We start from the raw sequence: 19,996 nt of genomic DNA, 5'->3' as shown, positions 1-19,996 counted from the left end.
ATATTTTGTAGTAATCCTAATACCCAGGCCAAGTGAAATGTGGGTGAGATTTCAAAGTGTCAGTCTTTCCTCATCCCTAGCTTCCTGAGACCCAACGCAAAAACAAAACAAAACAAGAAAAAATACACACAAAAAAAATGTGGAGTGTAGGGTGGGAGAGAGAGTAATAAACATCTTATAAAACTTGAAATAACACTATTTTTTATTCTTCTTGTTCTAGGTTATGCGTTAGACCCCTCCATAGATAACCCTGAAGTTGCTACCAAATATATTGGTTCTGTAGAAGAAGCTGAAAAAAATCAAGGTAAATAATTCAGAAACTTAGGTAAATTAATTGCAACCGATGACTCCATTTCTTCTTCACTAAAAACTGCAATAGTTATTGGCAAGAGAATGAATTATGAGAGTCTTAACCCATGTCCAAGGACACAGTAAATTGAGATGTGTTGGAATTGTAATGTGAAGAAGGAAGAGGGATAATGGATGGCTTTGTTTTCCTGAAGTAGCAAATATTTCAGGTTATCATTATGTCAAGTTTCAATTCAGGATTTGTAACTGGAACCTCACATGTGCCAAACTGACCTGTGTATTTGAAACAGACCTTTTTGGTTCTCCTAAGTTCTCTCTTAGCTAAAATTGTCATATGTGGGCATTAGCTGAATATACTTGTATATTCAGCTTATCACCTTGACTATACTACTCAGTAGCAAACGGATCACTGTGTATGCAACCTCTAGCATTCTGCTGGGAATTGCTTGTTATCTCTGCTTAGCAGAGTTAAGCTGTTTGGGTTATTTGGAAAAGAAAAACCATTGGAAGGTTGCCAAATGGTGAAGGCATAAGGTACCACTGGGAGGACTGACTACCAGAGGCATGGGGTTTGTAATTAATACTTTGATACAAGATACTTAACATTTCAAAGTGACTTATTTGCATTGGAAAATTGTACCTGTGTAAAATTTACAGTTATGCTTTCCTTTGCAAATCTTCTTCTAGCATCTTATGCATATTGTATACAAAGGTTCTGTGTCCTGTTCCACAGAATATATCCAAGGTTATTTCACTCTTTGTTTTCAATGTACAATAAAGAAAATAGACTTACTTTGGTATTGCAGCTACAGGTAGTGGACAGAAGTAGCTTAGATTAAATAATATTTTTTTTAAAATAACCTTTTCATAATGGAATTTTAGTAATTTAAGAAAACTCTTCATTAGTGTACAATTCCTTTGTATGATCACTAGCATTCATTTTTATATTTCCTATTTCTTCTTGCTTATACAAAGCTCTTTTTTTCTTCTTTGTACTAGATGAGTATTACTGATGATGAAAGAAAACATTGTTTGAAAATTACACATAATTATATATACAACCTTCTGAAAAACTTTAAGTCAGTACTTTAACGTCTCTTTACTTAATTTTTTTCCACCCATGTCTGTATTCTTAATGGTTTTGACTAATGGATTTCTGAGGGCACAGCATTTGTGAGAAGAGAGCATTTATATGAAAGAACAAGATTGTGATTGGAGGTATATTACTGTGTCAGTAGAAACAGAGTTTTTAATAGGGCTTTTGGCAATAGGACAAGGGGTAATGGTTTTTAACTAGAAAAGGATATTCAGACTAGATATAAGGAAGAAAGTTTTTTTTACACTGAAGGTGGTGAAACACTGGAGCAGGTTGCCCAGAGAGGTGGTAGATGCCCTGTCCCTGAAAACATTGAAGGGCAAGTTAAATGGGGTGCTGAGCAACCTGATCAGTTTAAGATGCCCTTGTTCAATGCAGGAGGGTTCCACTAAATGACCTTTAAAGGCCCCTTCCAATCCAAATCATTCTATGATTCTATGACATTTTTACTAAATTTAAATGCACAGTCATTGTTGGGATTTTGGGAAACTTGTCTTATTTTGGGTTTGGGGGACCTTTTTTTTTTTTTCCTTAGAAACTAGAAGAGGTAATGGTAAGAGATGTAAAACTAAGGGAGTCCAGAAGTAAATTCTTAGGACTCTTCTCTGAGTATGAAAACTGATGTAGTCATAGATTGCTAGAAACAGGTACATACATGGTTAATTACTCTAACCAATCATGACACACAGTTTAAGTTGTTCCTCTCTTACTGTACATAGTTAGCAGTCTCCTTAACTGGAAAGTGCTAGCAGTGCTTTGGCCAGTTTTGGTCAATTGCTTTTGCATTTTGCTGTGTGTAGTGAAATAAGGTGGTAGTGGTGTTTTTTTTCTTTTAAACTGACTGTGATGTGACCTATGATGTTGTATTCTGCGTTAGCAGCTAGGCAATGCATTGTTTTCCTCTTCAGGTTTGACAGTGTTTGAAACAGGACAAAGGAAAATTGAAAAAAGGAAGAAATTCAAGGAGAATGATGCATCTAATATTGATGGGTTTCTGGGACCATGGGCAAAGTATGTTGATGAAAAAGAAGTAGCCAAGCCATCAGAAGTAAGTATTAATTTAACACAATAGATACAGATTGTTAGTACACTGCAGTGGTTATAAGAGAGATCCAGCTGCACTAGTAGTTTTTCCAAGCAGAAGGTCCATGCTGTGTTTTAGGGTAATAGACACGTTTGAGGTGATATGTCCAACTAAGTTGTTCTGCATATTTTGCATTCAATTATTTACAAGACTGTTTGAAAATAAAATCAATGGCATCCCTGTATAGAGTCTATTTTTAAAACGTTTGTAAAAGAAGCAGCTTGAGAAGGACTGCAAGTAAATGTGTTTAAAACTTAAAAGAAACACAACAGAAAAGAAATACCTTCCCCAACCAACAGATATCCTTCTAGTTCTGTTAGTGATGCTTCGCTTTAGTCTATGAATAAAAAGAGAGTATTTCATTCTTTTCATTGTAAATAGCTTTTTTATTATTCTGGGATTGATAAAAGTAGTCTCTTTATTGATGCTTAGAAAAATTTCTAATCTCATTTAGCAAGAAATGTGTTCTTAGTAGTAGGCAAATGATAAGTGTCATTCTGGATTTTTGTTAGGTGATTCCAAATGCCAAATTTTTAAAAGTCAAGTTCATGTTGTACTTTTCCAGGAAGAACAGAAGGAGTTGGATGAAATAACAGCTAAGCGTCAGAAGAGAGGAAAAGTAGAAGATGATAAACCTGGAGAGGAGAAGACTATATTACATGGTAATGGCATCTTCCTGCCTGTTCTCATTTTCTTGCTCACTGTGTTTTCTTGCCTGCTGTGTTAATTAGTAAGGATGGCAGACAGCCTCAGCAGTTTTGGTGAGACACCTTGATGTCTCTGTATTGGAGATAATAGCACTCAAATGCATAAGCATAAAGGACAGAGAAAGAGAGAAACTTGGACTAATTCCACTTCATACTGTGAAGAGCAGCATGGAAATGTCATCTTTCAGGGTACTGGTTTTATTATTTATTTTTAGTGGTGCTAGATGCACATATCCCTTTCCTGTTTTGCAGAGCAAATGTTCTAAAGTTAGGAGTTTGGCTTGGTTTCAGTTTCAGAATTGCTGCAGTTTTATGTGTCGTTGCTTTAATCAGCAGGTAGTGCTTTGAGTTATGGCTTGTGTACAATTTAGAAAATCACTTAGACTTTATACTTCCTCAGTTCTCAATGTAAATGTTCTTACTGTCATACTATGAATAACTGTGCATCAAATAATCACCCTATAGAAGCCTGTAGCCATGTGGTACCTTCAAAGAAAGTGCTTTATGAAGTAAAATCAAGTGATCTTTGGAAACTGTTATTTCAACACTCTGCATACAAAACAGTCCTACCTTACATGGTTTGCACAGATAGCTAGGTAAACCAAGTCCCTCTTTGTTTACCACTTTCTACAGCCCATCTCACATGCAGAAGCTGGAGCATCCTTTCTTATATGCATTAAAGTAGCTATAAAATAAGCATTGCTGACATTAGTACTTCATTCTGCTTAGTAGATCATGTAGTAGATCATGGCAATGCTTACTGAATAGTGACAACATAGCAAAGCTGAAATTTTAGCCATTAAGCCTCCTGTAGAATATTTATCCACTTTTTCATAGTCTTCTACCTGAAGTTTCACAGTGAAAGATCTTAGAAAATAAACTTTATCTTCTCAAACACAAACATTCCAGAAATAGGCCATTTTGTAGATGTGTAAATACTTAAAATGCACAGGAGGTCACTTGTACAACCAGAACTGCTGTAATGAAACCCCAGAAATGGAGACATTAATTTAATCAGTGCACAGCTTAATGTCATGTCTGTCCAACTCAAGTCTACTCGGAAATATCCATTTCCATGGTTAATACATCCCTGCATATCTGACAGTCCAGTCACTTCTTAAATCTCGTTAATGAGCAGCTTTTCACTACACCTGGCCAAATGGATCTTTCTTCTCTGGTTTGTAATTCTGTCAATGTGACTGACACAGCACAGAGCTGGATGGAATGTGAGCTGCAAGTAAAATCAGAGTTGTACATTATAATCCATGTAGTGTTACTGTAAGCAAACCCTCTTACTGTTTGGTGATGAGTAAAATGTGTAGAGGGAGATTGTCTTAGTATTCAGATAATCTGTTTCCAAGCATACTTTGCTGAAATTACTTAATTTGAACTCAATTAATGTCAGTAAGTTGCCACATCTATGTCCTATGAAGTGGGATTTTCTTCTTCTCCACTCCTACCCACTCCCACACCCCCACACTTCACGAGCAGCTGTGTTGAGGAAAACCTTAATTGTGTGTGGCTTTGGAATCTTTTGAAGATTGTAACTTCTTAAAACACAGGCTTAGAATTTTGTGTTTACCTTTTCAGTTAAGGAAATGTATGACTATCAGGGAAGATCTTATCTTCATGTCCCTCAAGATGTTGGAGTTAATCTTCGTTCTACAGTACCACCTGAGAAGTGCTATCTTCCAAAGAAACAAATCCATGTGTGGTCTGGACACACAAAGGTAGGAAGATTTGTTTGTGATCATGCATCTTTAAAACCCACTTCACTTTGTGTCTGAAGCTAGTAATTTCTATAAAACTAAAGTATCAGTAACAGGAATGAGTAATCTTTACCACATTATGATATCATTGGTTGCATTACATCCTCACACAAGGTGTTTCCCTGCTCAAATGCAGTTGTTAACCTGCATTACCTTTTCATGAACATACTGACTTCCTGACTTCCTTTGAAAGAAAAAATATTGTTCAGTGACTTCTGTGGGATATGGAGTTGTTTCCTAAACTACCATGTGAAGCAGAGTAAGGCTACTTCAAGAGGTCCCTGAAAATGTGCTTTTTTTAATTGTGGAAGTTCTTAACATCTGTTTTGTATCAAAGGTATAAAAAGTTACATAGGTTTTGTGGTTGTGGTACACCAGCATTACAGGGTTCCCAAACAGCTATTACTTTTGAGAGGTCTGCCTCATGAAAAGTTTTCTTTGCTACCTAACTTTTAGTTTCTTCCTTTGCCAGAGCTCATCACTATGTACATAATTTTGATATTAAAAAGGAGTTCCATTGACCAGATTTGTAAAGCCTATACTCAATTTGCTGCTTCTTTTGTCTCTAATTTTCAGTATTCCTTGAGGGAATACAGTTCTGCAGTGGACAGCAGTTTAATGGTATCTGAAACATGGTAGAAAGGAGGACAAAGAGAACACCTTCAGCTTTTACCCTTTTTCAGTTGTGTCACAGCTTTGAACTCTTCAATGACTGCTGCATCTAAGAGCTGCAGCTATCAATGCTTTCCAGAATAACTTCTCCTCTCCCAAAGTTCTAGTCACTCCTCTGCCTGTTATCTTATTAGAACAGACTGATGCATAAAATAAAATCTTCCTTCAAGCAAGAAATGAATAATGATGTAGATGGAAGAGCAAATGAAAGCTGGGATATATGGGTAGGCAATAATAGGGAAGATAAAGCACCCAACTCCAAGCAGAAGTGGAAGCAACTGGATGGAATATAATTACAATACTTGCATTCAGTGGAAAGAAGGGACATCAGACAATGAGTACTTGGTTCTTTGGCCTTCCCCTGCAAATAGTACCTAGAATACAGATAGATGGGAATCTGAGCCCAGTGAGTCAAAGCCCCTTGTAATATAAATAAGAAATAGAGTTGGCCAGAATTTTTTTTTTTGTGGGAAACTTCCTCATCTGCCTACCTGAAAAGGCTTGTTTTACAGAAAGAATCTCCCAGCCCCACAATTTTTATTTCTTTGCTTTATTTATCATGGTAATTGTGTGAGTTGGAGGAGGATATATATACAGCTGTTAAAGCAAACCAACTTGTTGATAATAACAATAATACAAAATGCATTGCTGTTTCTAAAATTAAATCTTGGTAGGTTATTTCTTTGCAATATACAGTATGTATTTTATGAAGATAAGCTTTAGGTTTTTGCTTAGGGAAGGTGAACTGGAGATATATCTAAAAGTTCCACTTACTGTTTAATTATGTCCTTATTTACAGGGTGTCAGTGCAGTTAGATTATTTCCCCTCTCTGGGCATATACTCTTGTCTTGCTCTATGGATTGCAAAATTAAGGTGAGTTATTTCTCTATTTTCATACATATATTTTATGTCGTCATTGAATATAAAAAATGCAGTTTTGAATCCCTAAACTTTTGGTATTTCTACCAAATATCTTTTGTCTGTATTACTTTTATTTTTCTCACTGGTTTTTTAAATTACAAATCATTGAAACATAGAAATAGTACACATGATTGTGGGTGTTAGAAAACTGTTAATCATTTAATAATAACACTTAAAGTCACCTTTCTCAGGTTATTGCCTTTGTTATTATAACAATAAATTTTCTATGAAGCCTAGTTGTACAACCAGCAATAGGTTTCTGCTGAAGTGTTTTACTGAAGCATTTGTAGTCATGAATTAATCTCATTTTTGTCCAGCATACATCATATATAAATAGCTGATAATATTTTTTTTTTTTTTACTAGCAAAACCTTAGAACCTTAAAGTTGGAATGTCATGTGGGGTTTTTTAGTTATTTTAAGGGGGAGGGTTGCTAACAAGGTGGTGACAAAGCATTCATGTGAATTTCTGTGTAGATAGTTGTGATTAATCAATAGATGTTATTATATGTTAGCAATTAATTTCTTAAAAGGTGATGCTGTACATATTTGCATTTAATTTTAGCATCATTACTGTTTAGCAATTGACTTATTTTCTCCCCATCCCTTTTTTTTTTTCCAAGCTGTGGGAAGTGTACGGTGATCGAAGGTGTCTACGGACATTTATTGGTAATAGCCTCTTTTTCTAAACTGATATGTATTTAAAGCAGTTTCATGGAAGGATGTGATTTAGGTTAGCTTATTAATTTATCATACAGATGACTTGTAGGCATACACAGCAAATGGGATTTAGTATGATCTTGGTGACAAGAATTGAAGAAGGTGCAAGTTCTTAAGCTTTGTCATTATTCCAAGCAATTTAATATTGATGCATAACACCTTATGACCCTTAAAAGAAAACATTAGTGTACTGCAGCCATCAATACTTCATGCAAGACTCCTTCCCAGAGGCAAAATAGGGATGCTGTCTCATCTTCGTGTTGAGAACAGCAGCCCTCTGTATTTATGCAGTGAGAGCATTTCATGGTCTAATGATCTCACCTTAAATAGGTTCCCTCTTCTGTGCTGAGTTTCTAGTGCAAAGGCATGGGAATTTTTTTATGATTTTTTTGTTGGGTTTTTTTGAGATTCAGGTGTTGCCTTTGTTCATGTAACAGATGCTTTTTAAAGCAGATACCTGAGAGGGAGAGAAATACAAACTTAGGAGCCTTCAATGCAGAACAAAAGCATCTGATTCTCCTTTTGAAATGGGAACATTTCTAGAACACTGGATGAATATATGTTGAGTAACAACAAAGAAGTCTTTTTTCTCCTAATATTTCTGATGACAGCAGTGTGGCAAAGATGATGGCTAGAAAAAGGTTCTCTCTCAATAGACTGCTCTTTCTGAACAGTTTGAGTTTTTCTCAAAAGGTCTTTATTATCAACCAGATTCACCTGCTATTTTGCTGTATTTAAGTTACTGTGCCAGTATTTTAACTAAAGAGATCTCCTACAAATCTGATACAGAGGTCAGGTGAAAGCATTGGGTTTGATGGATAGCAAGATTGACACCAGATGAAAGAATTCTTCATTTCCTCATCTAATGTTTTCCATATTTTATACCTGTTAACTACTTTAAAATGTTTCTCCTTTAAATATATATCCTCTCTTTCAGTAGATGTTGACATTCCAGTGTTTTTAACTCCTCCTATACCTCTTAACTGTGACCAGAACAATCTTTGAAGCCAACAGTACTGAAAGTTCTGCTTGTATATCAATTTATAAATGATGCACAGTCGTTGGTTCTGGCCAATGCTATTGTTTCTCTCTCTAGTGCTTTAGAGGTGTGAGGACTTAGGGATTTTATTCTCATTGTTTTAGGAATTAGTTTTTCTCACTTGCATCTTTCTTTACTAGTGCTTCTGAAGAACTTCAAATAAGCAATTTCCTTATTCTCTTTGCATTGTTACAAACTGGAACATTTAACTTGAATAATGTTTTTCTAAAAACTATTAATTCTAAGAATGAATGCATAAAAGTTTGTCATCACATTTTTTCTATCGTGTAGGACATAGTAAAGCTGTTCGAGACATCTGTTTTAATAATGCTGGCACTCAGTTTCTTAGTGCTGCGTATGACCGCTATCTTAAACTCTGGGACACTGAAACAGGTAGGTTATAAGTATCCAGATATATTGTCTTTTAATTCAGTGATTAGGCTTTCATTACAGGATGAATAGCCATTTTTTCCTAAATGTTTTGTTGTTATCTGTAATGGTACAACTGACATTACCTATGTACCCATATTTCATATGCCTTTTTATTTGAGAAGGTTTGAAAGTTATTTGTGATTCTAGAGCAACTTTCATCAAAAAGACAAAATTTTATCAAATAAGTTAATTGCATGTTTACATTTACAGGTATAAAGTTAAGTAATAAGATCATACTTCTGACCTAAATATGGCTAATTTAGAATAATTATTTCACTTGATCTTTCAGTTAACCTGAACTTGAAGAGCAGTCCAAATACAAAAAGTTGGTAGAAAGTGAGTTGCTGGTATAAGGAGTGGGGGGTGGTCTGATGCTCTTGAAGAACTGCCTGGGAGAGACTCTGTAACATTCTGCTCCAAATAATTTCTTAAGCTAAAAAGATAGAGATTTTGTCAATATTCTTTTAAATTTAAGTCTCTTCCTAAAAAAAGGAAATTTCCATGTTTTAAAAAGATGGAAGCTTTCTTGTTTAGCAGTTCCACTCGACTCATACAGGTGACAGCCAGAGAGTGTAAGTCAGATTCTCTGGACTTGAATCTTAGCTCAGTTAATTATTTAGACACCTGTAAAATGTATTGAGCTTTTGCTTTAAAACAGGCTCCTGTAAGTTATGGATAATATGTAATCAGCATATTTATGGATGAGGCTATGTGGTCAGTTGTTTATTTTGTAGCTGGATTGCTGTTACCCTTTTGTAGGCTTAGCATTGAGGAGTTTTTCTCTGAGTTGTCACTTGTCAAGAAGAGGTGATGCTGTGCAAAGGCAGTGATCAGCTTGTGATATCCTGACCAGTCCTGATGCCTTGATAAGTCCTGATGACATACTGGGTACTGAGCAGCTACATTGTTGGAAAGCTGTAGTAAAGACAGGGAACAGTTTGTTCTTGAGTTTACACAGATGAATGCATACAAAGAGAGGTGAATGCATATGAAAGAAGGTAAAATCCAAGAACAGGGTAAATTCTACCCTCTATTTCTCTCAGGGCCTTTAAAAAAGTATTTCCTGCTTTTAGTAAAATAAAAGTAAAATGAATAGGTTTTATCAGTATCTGAAAAGAGCTAATCAATCCACAGAACTTGCAGGTTGATGCACTGTGATTGGCTTCTCTTGCAGGGCAATGTATTTCAAGATTCACAAACCGGAAGGTTCCTTATTGTGTCAAGTTCAATCCTGATGAAGATAAACAAAATCTCTTTGTTGCCGGAATGTCAGATAAGAAAATTGTGCAGGTATGTCTATTTAATATCTCTTACTCTAAAAAATACCATGCTTAGTAAAAAACAAGGTCTTATTCTGACTTTTTTTATTTGTAGTGGGATATTCGAAGTGGTGAGATTGTTCAGGAATATGATAGGCATTTGGGAGCTGTCAACACCATTGTGTTTGTGGATGAAAATAGAAGGTTTGTGAGTACATCTGATGACAAGAGTTTAAGAGTCTGGGAATGGTAAGTTAAAAAAGTTCAAATTTTAAACTTGAAACAAACTGAGAACAGAGTTTATTTTTAAAAGTATACATAGCACATCGGACACCTAAGTGTATGGAGTTATAGCTAGCTGAGGAAGAGATCAATTTAAATTTCTACAAATGTTTAGGTAATTATATATGCAGTAACTAAAATGTTTCACAATAAAATAGACCAAGAACAATCTCAGCCAATGTTGCTAATTTATGATAACTGTTGAAGTTATAGAGGGATATAGTCTGCATATATGGGCATATACTCTGCAAACTCCATCTTATTGCCCCACTCAGTCTAATATGGATCATAGTTATTTAAAGATTTTTGTCCAGTGAAAGGAAACATCCCTTCCTAAATCTTAACATACTACTTTCAATTTATTCAAATTCATTCTTATTGTCTAATAGTGAATTATTATTCCTAGCTTACTTCCCTACTGTACAGCAATATCTGAAAACTGGTTTTAAAGGCTACAAAACGTAATCACTGTATGCAAAACTAAAATGCCTTAAATAGCGTCTGGCTTTATTGGTGCAGATTCTATAAGGACATTGGGCTGTATTTATTTTTAGCATCCATTATTAACCATTTATCTTAATAACATATCTTTTAGAATAATTTCTCTAAATATTTTATCTTTAAAACCAGTTACTTCCTATGAAATTGGTGAATAGTAAACAACCCATCTGGTTTTATGCTCAAGACAGATTTCCTTCTCCTTCAAAGAAAACATAAAACAGCCCTGTCAACCTGAAGCACTCTTATTATTGATCTCTGTTCTCTCTCCTTTCCCCAAGGATGTAGAAGTCCTTAAATTAACCTTTTAAAGAAATGTCTGTTGTGTTATACGTAAGTGTGTGTTGGTTCTGAAAGCTTTGAACTTCAATGTGCATAGTATTATATTATATTATATTATATTATATTGTATTATATTATATTATATTATATTATATTATATTATATTATATTTGGCCCATGTGTGAAATAGTTTAGTGTAGCTTCATTTCTGTTTTTCTGGTAGTCTGGGGTTTTTTGGCAACCATTGTTATCCACACTATGAGTACAGAAGATGACAGAGGTGAAAGCCTTTCTGAGGAAAAAGTCATTAAAACGTCATTTTAAATGGTTTCCAATTTTTAACATAGCTGGGGAGAAACCAATCTCTTCTAGCTGAAATATTTTGCAAAAGGTTCTAAGTACTAAAATTTTCAGCTTAGGACTTTTAAGATTTCTCTAGGTTATCATTTTTTTTAATTTTTTTGTGTGTAGTCACTCCCATATCTTTAGGTATCTGTTTCATTTTGTCATTCACACATGCAAAGCTGTTGCACAGTATGGATGCTAGTTCCACAGCTCCATGACTAATCAGTTCCTTCCTAGCTTTTTTTTTAAAAAAAAAAAAAAACAAACCAAAACCAAAAACTAGACAAGAGACTTCTAATCTGTGGTATGTGAATGTTACCCAGGCAGCCAGCAAAACCCTCAGCATGTCTGTGAATAGTTTCTACCATTGCCAATAGCAGCAGTGGTCATGACCAAAGTCTGGGAACCCAGGCTTAGGTTAGACATGTAATGATGTCCCCATATGTCACTCTTGGAGAGCCTCTGATCAGTATTGCATAATTAGACCCATGTATTTACTGAGCTTCTTAAAGAAAAGTCTTTACAATATCATATATGCTAAGGAGCATTTCCTCTCTGCTGAGTGGGAGGAGGATCTCACTTGCACAGATCTGTTATTTCCTTGAGGCTGGATTGCCCTTGTTTTATGAGCTTTTGTATCAATGGCTGGAAGTGGGTGGATTCAGTCACTCTCTGGGAAAGAGCAGGAAAGGCAAAAAAGTTCTGGCATGGGAACATTGCAACCTGATTGTTCCAGTAGCAGAATTTTTTTTTTTCTTCAGAAGCAAAAAATTTGTACTCAGCTTGCTGTACACTGAAGAAAGAGCTGCCTTGTTCTGATAGTAGAAAACTCAGCTGCAGGCAATATTCTGTAATACAGTTGTCAGGGATTTTTTTGTGTGTTATAAAAAGCAAATGTAAGGCTGTCTTTCTAGGCACAACTTGAAAACCTGTCCCCACAACCTGCCATGATAGACATTAAATCACTCTTTTCATTATCCAGATTTTTACCATGCATTAAGCCTAAAGGAACATATTCATAACAGAAGCTTTTAGAGCTTGAAAGCTTCCATGGCAAATGATTTCATGCTGCACCTCAAATTCTTTCTTAAATACACTAGGAAAATGACTTGCAACCTAGGGTGATGTGGCCACTGCACCTTTTGAAATGTTTCTTATGTTCTTCAGCACAATATTTATTAGGTGTCCTACATTAACAAAGCAGAAGTAATTATGACCTGAGAATGCCCTTAAAAGCCAGTAATAAAACCTGGTCTAATTGCTTCATTTTGATTGTCTAGAGGAATTTTGTAATATGTTTTGTAAATACTTTGATTCAGCCAGAGCTGGTAATGGGATGCCATTGTCAGACCTCATCATAGTGAGGAACTTCTTCCTTAAGAATTTAAACCCCTGTCCCTCAGAGTTCATCCCATGAATAGATGTCACTCTCCCATACTGAATTGTAGCTGGGTGGTTTCTGGAAGTTCAGTCTGTGAGAACAGGACAGACTCCTGCAGATATAAACAGTTTCTTTTGGAGCCTTAATGGGAATACTTTAAAGTTTGGCTGCTTTTGCATTTCATGCTATTATATAACTACAGCAGGGATATTTAAGTTGATGTGGGTATTGTATTCTGTATTCTGTCTTCCAGAAATGCAAAATGTTATTTTGTCTTTCTTCACTTCATATGCATCTGATCCTTCTTGGATAGAGAGTGAAATGATTTGGCCAATTGACCTTGGAGGCTTTGATTTCCTTTTACCTTCATGTCAGCCAGCAAAGCAAAAGCTGTACATTGGTATCTTAGTTATTATCCTGGCAGGCTTAGGAGGGCTAGTTATCTCTGTAAAGCTGTACCCCTCAGCAGGCCTCTTTTCTCCATCATTCCTGATACAGATACAGTTGTCTCCTGAGAGAGCTCTTCGTGATGTTCAGATCTCAAAATTGGATTGGGTTGGGTTTGGGTGTTAGTCTGTTTTTTTCCTTTCTTCCTTTAAAAGGATTTTCCTCACACTTCTTTCTGCTTGAGAAAGTAGTTGTATTAAAATGCCAGAGTATCACATTTCTAAGTCTTTACTAGGATCCTAGAATGTTAGGGGTTGGAAGGAACCTTTAGGGATCATCTAGTCCAACCCCCCAGCCAAAGCAGGATCACTTGGGGCAGGCCACACAGGAGCACATCCAGGCAGGTTTTGAAAGTCTACAGAGAAGGAGACTCCACAACTTCAGAGATTGTGCAGACTTTTTGTTATTCCTTTACAGATCTACCATCCAACAACAGTCTTAGTTCTGGCTGTTCAGAAGCCATTTATCTCTGCGTGTGCAAGGATTCACAGAGTGTATTAAGTTGGTTGCCCTTCTTATTCTTTGGCATAAATGATTCTAACACTTAACTCACAAAAGCATTTGTTTTGCTTCCTGACAACAGAGCAGCTTCTCACCCTGCTGCCCTAGTACAAGGCAGCTACCCACACTCTCTGCTTCAGTAGCATCCCAGCAGCCCTTCTATTGTGTGAACTAGACAATGAAGTCACAGCCATCCCCTTTGTACTAATTAATGTTGCTACAGAACATTTTGCATGTGTTTTCTGCTGAGTACATTAATCAAATCTATTTTCTGCTGGAGATTTTTTTGCTTAATGAGAAAGACATGCATGCCTTCCATTTTTACCACTCTTCTAGTACAGGGCATGAGGAATACTGTGAATATGCACAGCCCATTAGTAATTCAATTTATATAGTTAAAACCAAATGACAGTTCTGCTGAGGAAGAATTAGGTTGTACTTGTTTTTTCCCTAGACCTTTATACAGGACAGTATATGTTCTTAACATAAACTGGTTCAATCCTGTGTCTAATCAAGACCAAGGAATTCATGGTTCAGTTCAGCTGTAAACATTTGGAATTAGTTGGTATCCCATTAAGACAGTTCAGGAGGAAAAGGGCATTATCAGGCAGACAAGAGAGATTCCCTTTATCTTTTTCTTTAAAAAATAAAATAAAAAAAAAAAAGAAAAGATGTTCTAGTAATATATATGCATATATAGGTCTAGTCATGCTATATAGAAGACTTCTGTAAGAGATGCAGTTACACTGTATGCAGTGGAGTATCTGTGTTGCAGTTTTGTTACTCAATTGGAATTATGATTCTGCTTTCAACTCTGGGTCATTTGGTTTGGGGTAAATTCAGTCAATCAGAGATTTTCCTGTAGATGGCTCTGCAGCTGGAGTTCTCTAGGTGGGCATTCATAATGGTGTTGAGCTTTTGTACATTCTTCCTTCAGACACCACCATATGCTCCCCATGGTTCAGTGGCTGAGTGTATCTGCTGACTGAAGGGCAGCCCTTTGGAACATCTCTGTTTCATACAGCACATACATCTTTCTTTTGCAGGGACATTCCTGTAGACTTCAAGTACATAGCTGAACCCAGTATGCATTCGATGCCAGCCGTGACCTTGTCTCCAAATGGTAAGTGAAGGCTTCACTGCCTTTCTAGGCATGTTTATGGAGGCACATCTGTCTGATTATATCTCTGTAATGTGTTGCATCCCCCTCTGATCCCACACTACACACCCCCCAAATCAGTATGTGCATTAATTTCAAGATTGAACTGCATCTAATCTTGATTTTTAAATCTTAAGCAAAAGTATGTCAAAATAAGGGGTTATATCAGGATAACTGTATCATTTTAAATTTCACCAAAGCAGGATAAAAGAGAACTCTTTCCTTTCGTAGAGCTACAGTGTGCTCTTTGCTGTATTCAAAACAGTGAGAGAAAAAATGGTGGGACCTAACTATGGCTGCAAAGCACTAAGCAAGTTCAGCAGTCCTTGTGGTACCACCATTTAAAGCAGAAACAGATGTTGTACATGATCGTGTTAATGCTGTTCCTTTCTGTTCTGAATGTAACCCAAATAACTCTTGCATAAGAGAAATCCCAAATTATCTCTGTTTCTGTAAGCTAATGTTCTGTAAGTTAATAATAAACAGTTGTTTGTGTTCTTCAATTAGAATCAAAGTGAAGGAAGATAAAAGTTTAGTGCCTCCAGTAATCAGTGAAAATCCTTCTAACGGGGCAAAATCTCTGTTATCTGTTTTGGCCAAAATTAAATAGCTTTTGTATCAACATTATTGAAGTGTTGCCAGATTTCCAGTTAACAGGCCCATTATGCTAAGTGGCTGATCAACTTGTTGCATAGCTTAGGTTTTCAGACAGCTATCAGCATCAAATTGTATTTGCTTTGCACTATAAATATTTTATTCTTAACAATCGAAGTGGGTTTCTAAAATAAAAAAAGAAGATTCTGGAGAAAGAGAGAGCTGAATTTAAAAATGTTAGCTTCCCAAGATGGCCTTTTTCAACCTCTGTTTCTGAAATTGCACAGCTTGCTGTGTTCTGATCCATTTTTTTCAGACTATCTCGTTCTTTCACATTGAAATACTGGATTTCTTACCTTTTTCCAGTTCTGGCTGGCTACCACTTGAGTATTTGTTGAGACAATAAATGGTGCTAGGAATGAAGTAGTCATCTTTTCAGCTCAAGACATCACCTGTCACATTAGCCTTATCTTGAACTACGCTAGTCCAGCACAACAAAAAACAAGTTCTTTCAGAATAATTATGCTACAGATTGTGCCAGACACATTATGCATCAATTTGGAGTTAAATGAGTCCTTTAGAGAAAAATAAATTGGAAAATTCACACTTCTATGAACTTTTCTGCTTAGAGGACTGGTTTATGAATCTTACCAATTAAATTTTTCCTCGTGAGTTATGCAGGAAACAGACCTTTAAAAAAAAATGAGAATAACATGCTTGGGGTGCACACTGGATTTGTTTCTTTGAGAGGCTGAGGAAAATCCTCAGATTCTAAGACAGTAGCTGGAAGTGTAATTTGCCATCAAGCCAGCACATTTCATGTTGTCACTGTTTGTGTAAAGGCAGTGACAATATGCAGAGTCCAGGACAGAAATCTTTTGTCCTATGGTGTCTGTAGCACATCAGCTTTGTTGGATTTTTTTTAAGTATCTTTATTAAATTGTTTTCCATTAGCAGACAATACTAAATATTTGCAAAAATGTAAGGTTTTTCAAGCTCCTTAGTCTACCTGTTTTTTTTCCATAAAGAAATTAAGAGATGACTACAAAATAAGTACTCACAAAACAGGTAATAAAATAGGTTGCAGATCAGTGGTTTCTTTTTTTTTTACCCCTCATCTGATTATGTGCATCAGAAAGCTTTACACAGCTTAAAACTCAACAGTGGGGTTGATGCAGCACATTGTTCTAACAATGTCCTAAATGCATTTTGTAGGAACAGGCATCTCAAACCCTGCCAAACATAAGGTTTTGCCTCTTGGCAGTTGTACCAGGCAGAAGCAATATCAGCTTTTACCTAGAACCTTGCTACATAATGTAAACGTGGATTAAGATGGTGCAAGAACAGCCAGAAAAATCTCTTAAAGCATTCCACTTAAGTCTGTTTCTTCAGGTAGTGCACTGATACCACTTTTGTTTATTGCATTTACAGGGAAATGGTTGGCTTGCCAGTCAATGGATAACCAAATTCTGATTTTTGGAGCTCAGAACAGATTCAGATTAAACAAAAAGAAAATTTTCAAAGGTCATATGGTAGCTGGCTATGCTTGTCAAGTTGATTTTTCACCTGACATGAGGTAAGTTTTTACAGGAATGAGCTTCATCTTAAAACTTGCTAGCACAGACACTGAATTTCTTGACAAATCCTCCACAGTTGATTCAGTTGGTATCATCATTTCTTGTTCAGAAAAATATCCTGTTTGCTTTGTGATATGCCCATACATTTGCCAGTGTACATACACAGGATATTCATTAGTATAAAAACTAGAGAACAACCTCAGCAAAACTGGAGGAAGAAGTGCAGAGAAGCATCTATGAATTTTAGAGACACTTCTGGCACTTTCTCCTTTGCTGATGTATTCTCTTGAGTTCCAGTAACACACTGTATGCTATAATTGCATTGCTTAGCACATTTACCTCGCAGTTGATGAATCACCTTCTGCAGGACTTGTGTGCTTCAGAGAACAGCATGAATGCTAATTCTTTGGTAGGTGTGTTTGCAGACTGTCAGACAGACACAAAGCTCCCTGGGTGAAGCTCTTTTCCATTGCTGAGTGCGAAAGTATTAAAATGCAAGCAGCCTTCACACATGATACAGCTTTTATTTTATTCCTGTTCATACAGCTACGTGATATCTGGAGATGCAGATGGGAAGCTTAACATCTGGGACTGGAAGACAACAAAACTCTACAGCAGATTAAAAGCACATGACAAAGTCTGTATCGGTGCAGTGTGGCATCCACACGAAACATCTAAAGTCATTACATGTGGCTGGGATGGTCTTATTAAACTATGGGACTAAAGGGGATGCTATGAAGATCTAAAGATAAGTCTTACCTACATCTGAGATTAGAGTGAAAATTGCTGTAAGGATGAGCAAACATTTGTAATGCTGCAGTTCTCAGCTAGCTGTATATATGCACAAAACCTGGGAAATCCGTAGAAGGCACGACTGAAAGGATGTAGTTTGAAATATGACCTCCCAGTGTGAGAAGCTGAGGTCACCTGAAGCATGCAGAATCAAGTGTTAGTTTGTCATGTCACTTCTTGTGCAAAACACTCTTGTAAAATAAAATGATTTTAAGAAAAACTGGTTTTGTGGTTCTGGCTGTCAGCAGTGTAGGAAGTTAAAGGAGAAAGCCAGAAATTATGTAACTCTCTTCCTAAGAAGACATCTTTGGTAACTACTGCAAAATAGAGCTGGAAAAGGTGCATGTTTATCTGCTTTTGGGTGATATTTTCTTGTCCCAATTCTCATTAGAAATGAAGAACTAATCAGAAGCTAACAGCTGTCAGATAAACTGTATCAATTGAAGACTATTCATGAACTCCTATTTTCTATCTTTATTTAACAATAGCATCACACTGAACACTGAGTTTCATCTTTACAAGTACTTCTCACTTTCAAGATTTTGCTTGTAATAGTGGTGTGTTGTGTTGTTTTTCCTCTTCTCATATGCTGTTAGGTTCCAGTAAGCATGACATATTAAAAAAAAAAGTGAATGCCTCTTGTTCAGTTTGGAATACACTGTATTATAAGTCCCATAAAATTTTTGACAATTTCCTGTATATACATGTCACTCTTTTTCTCTTTAAAGAACTTATTTTTAATAAATCTTTTTATAAAAAGCCTGCTTATCTTTATTCATTTCTTCTGTCTAGGAGTGTCCACATAAAATATTTCTTGTCTTTTTGTGTTTTAATTTGCAGTTGTACCAGCATTTCATAGACTTGTTCTTTTGCACTGTTCATACAGAACTGATGTAAGCTGGAAGCCAGAGTGAAAAAAATCCTTTTAGCTCCCTATCCACTCTTTTTTTGAAACACAAAAATGCATGACAAATTTATCCCATTGATCAGTCTTTAATTACAGTTTGGAATGACACTGTATTGTTTGCTATAAATGCAATTACTGCTCATCAATTATAAACAGTAGCAAAGGAGTAATTGCCTTAATTGACAGCAGGGTAGAAGATAAAGGCACTTCCATAGATGAGATGCAAAGAATCTCACATAATGTAGATGGAAGGAAATGGGTTGGTTTTGTGGGGTTTTTGTTGGGATTGGGGTTTTTGTTTTGATTTCCTGTTGTGGAAGGATTGATTAACAAGATGATTCTGTGCTTTTACGGAGTAAAAATCCAAGGGTTGGACTCGATGATCTCTGAGATCCCTTCCAACCCAGCCAATTCTATGATTCTATGATTCTATACTTGCTAAAGTTAGGCCCTGGTGAGTGAACAGAGTTTACAAGTTTTTAGACCAAGAAAATCTTTTTTTTAGACCAAGCTGAGCTTGAGTCTTCCCTCTGCCCATTCATGCCATTGCCTAACTGCACTAAGTTTACATGTATTCTCTTTACCTTCCCATCTTAGTAGCCTTGTGTACCTGCAAAACTCCACTGACTCTTTTCCTGAGTAGTGTCCTAGTGGTTACCTGGGTATTGCCTTACCTCACACCCACACAAGGAGTGAGGTAGGGAATGGTAGAGCCTGGAGTGAAAGGAAAGAACCAAGTCCAGTGTGTCCCAGGGGCCATCACCTCTTCAGGGACAGACAAGGCTGTTCATGTTTCTCATCTCTTCAGAATGCAGGTGAGTGAGCTGCTGCCATGTCAAAAAAAGGTGAATTTCTAACATGGTTCTTTTCACAGGGAAGACTTCAGTACTGAGCTGGGAGTTGAGTTCTGCTGTGCCCCAGTGCCGCTCCAGGAGAAAGGGGCCTAAAATAGCTGAGAAAGATTTTCTTCCTACAAACACGTTTCCTAAGTGGATATGTGGCACTGTGCCCTGACCATTAATGGCTTCAGAGTACAGTGAACTGGGGAGGAGGATTAGAGCAGATACAAAAACTTCTCATGGGAATGTAATTTAGCTTCCATACCAGAAACACCTTTTCCGAGTGCTTAAAAGACTTGAAATCGTAATACACAAAATGCTTGGCTCTCTAGTTGCTACTCTGGTTTTCCATGTATTTTATATATGTATAGATATATAGATATG

General features: G+C 36.4%; 1 protein-coding gene across 1 annotated transcript in view; it reads left to right on the top strand.

Moving 5' to 3' along the window:
- The window catches only part of CDC40 (cell division cycle 40), a 39,778-nt gene extending 21,161 nt beyond the window's left edge, over positions 1-18,617 (top strand). The window contains exons 4-15 of the mRNA XM_030447229.1: positions 221-304; positions 2,314-2,453; positions 3,055-3,151; positions 4,787-4,926; positions 6,437-6,511; positions 7,182-7,227; positions 8,609-8,710; positions 9,924-10,039; positions 10,124-10,257; positions 14,791-14,867; positions 16,929-17,073; positions 17,621-18,617. Of these exons, the coding sequence (XP_030303089.1) occupies positions 221-304; positions 2,314-2,453; positions 3,055-3,151; positions 4,787-4,926; positions 6,437-6,511; positions 7,182-7,227; positions 8,609-8,710; positions 9,924-10,039; positions 10,124-10,257; positions 14,791-14,867; positions 16,929-17,073; positions 17,621-17,798 (1,334 nt within the window). The 3' untranslated portion in view covers positions 17,799-18,617. The remainder of the gene's footprint in view (positions 1-220; positions 305-2,313; positions 2,454-3,054; positions 3,152-4,786; positions 4,927-6,436; positions 6,512-7,181; positions 7,228-8,608; positions 8,711-9,923; positions 10,040-10,123; positions 10,258-14,790; positions 14,868-16,928; positions 17,074-17,620) is intronic.
- The last annotated feature ends 1,379 nt before the right edge of the window (positions 18,618-19,996 follow it).

Source organism: Calypte anna, chromosome 3, assembly GCF_003957555.1.
Source record: "Calypte anna isolate BGI_N300 chromosome 3, bCalAnn1_v1.p, whole genome shotgun sequence".
In the NCBI taxonomy this organism is placed as follows: Eukaryota; Metazoa; Chordata; class Aves; order Apodiformes; family Trochilidae; genus Calypte; species Calypte anna.
This window is presented reverse-complemented; position numbering and strand designations above follow the sequence as displayed.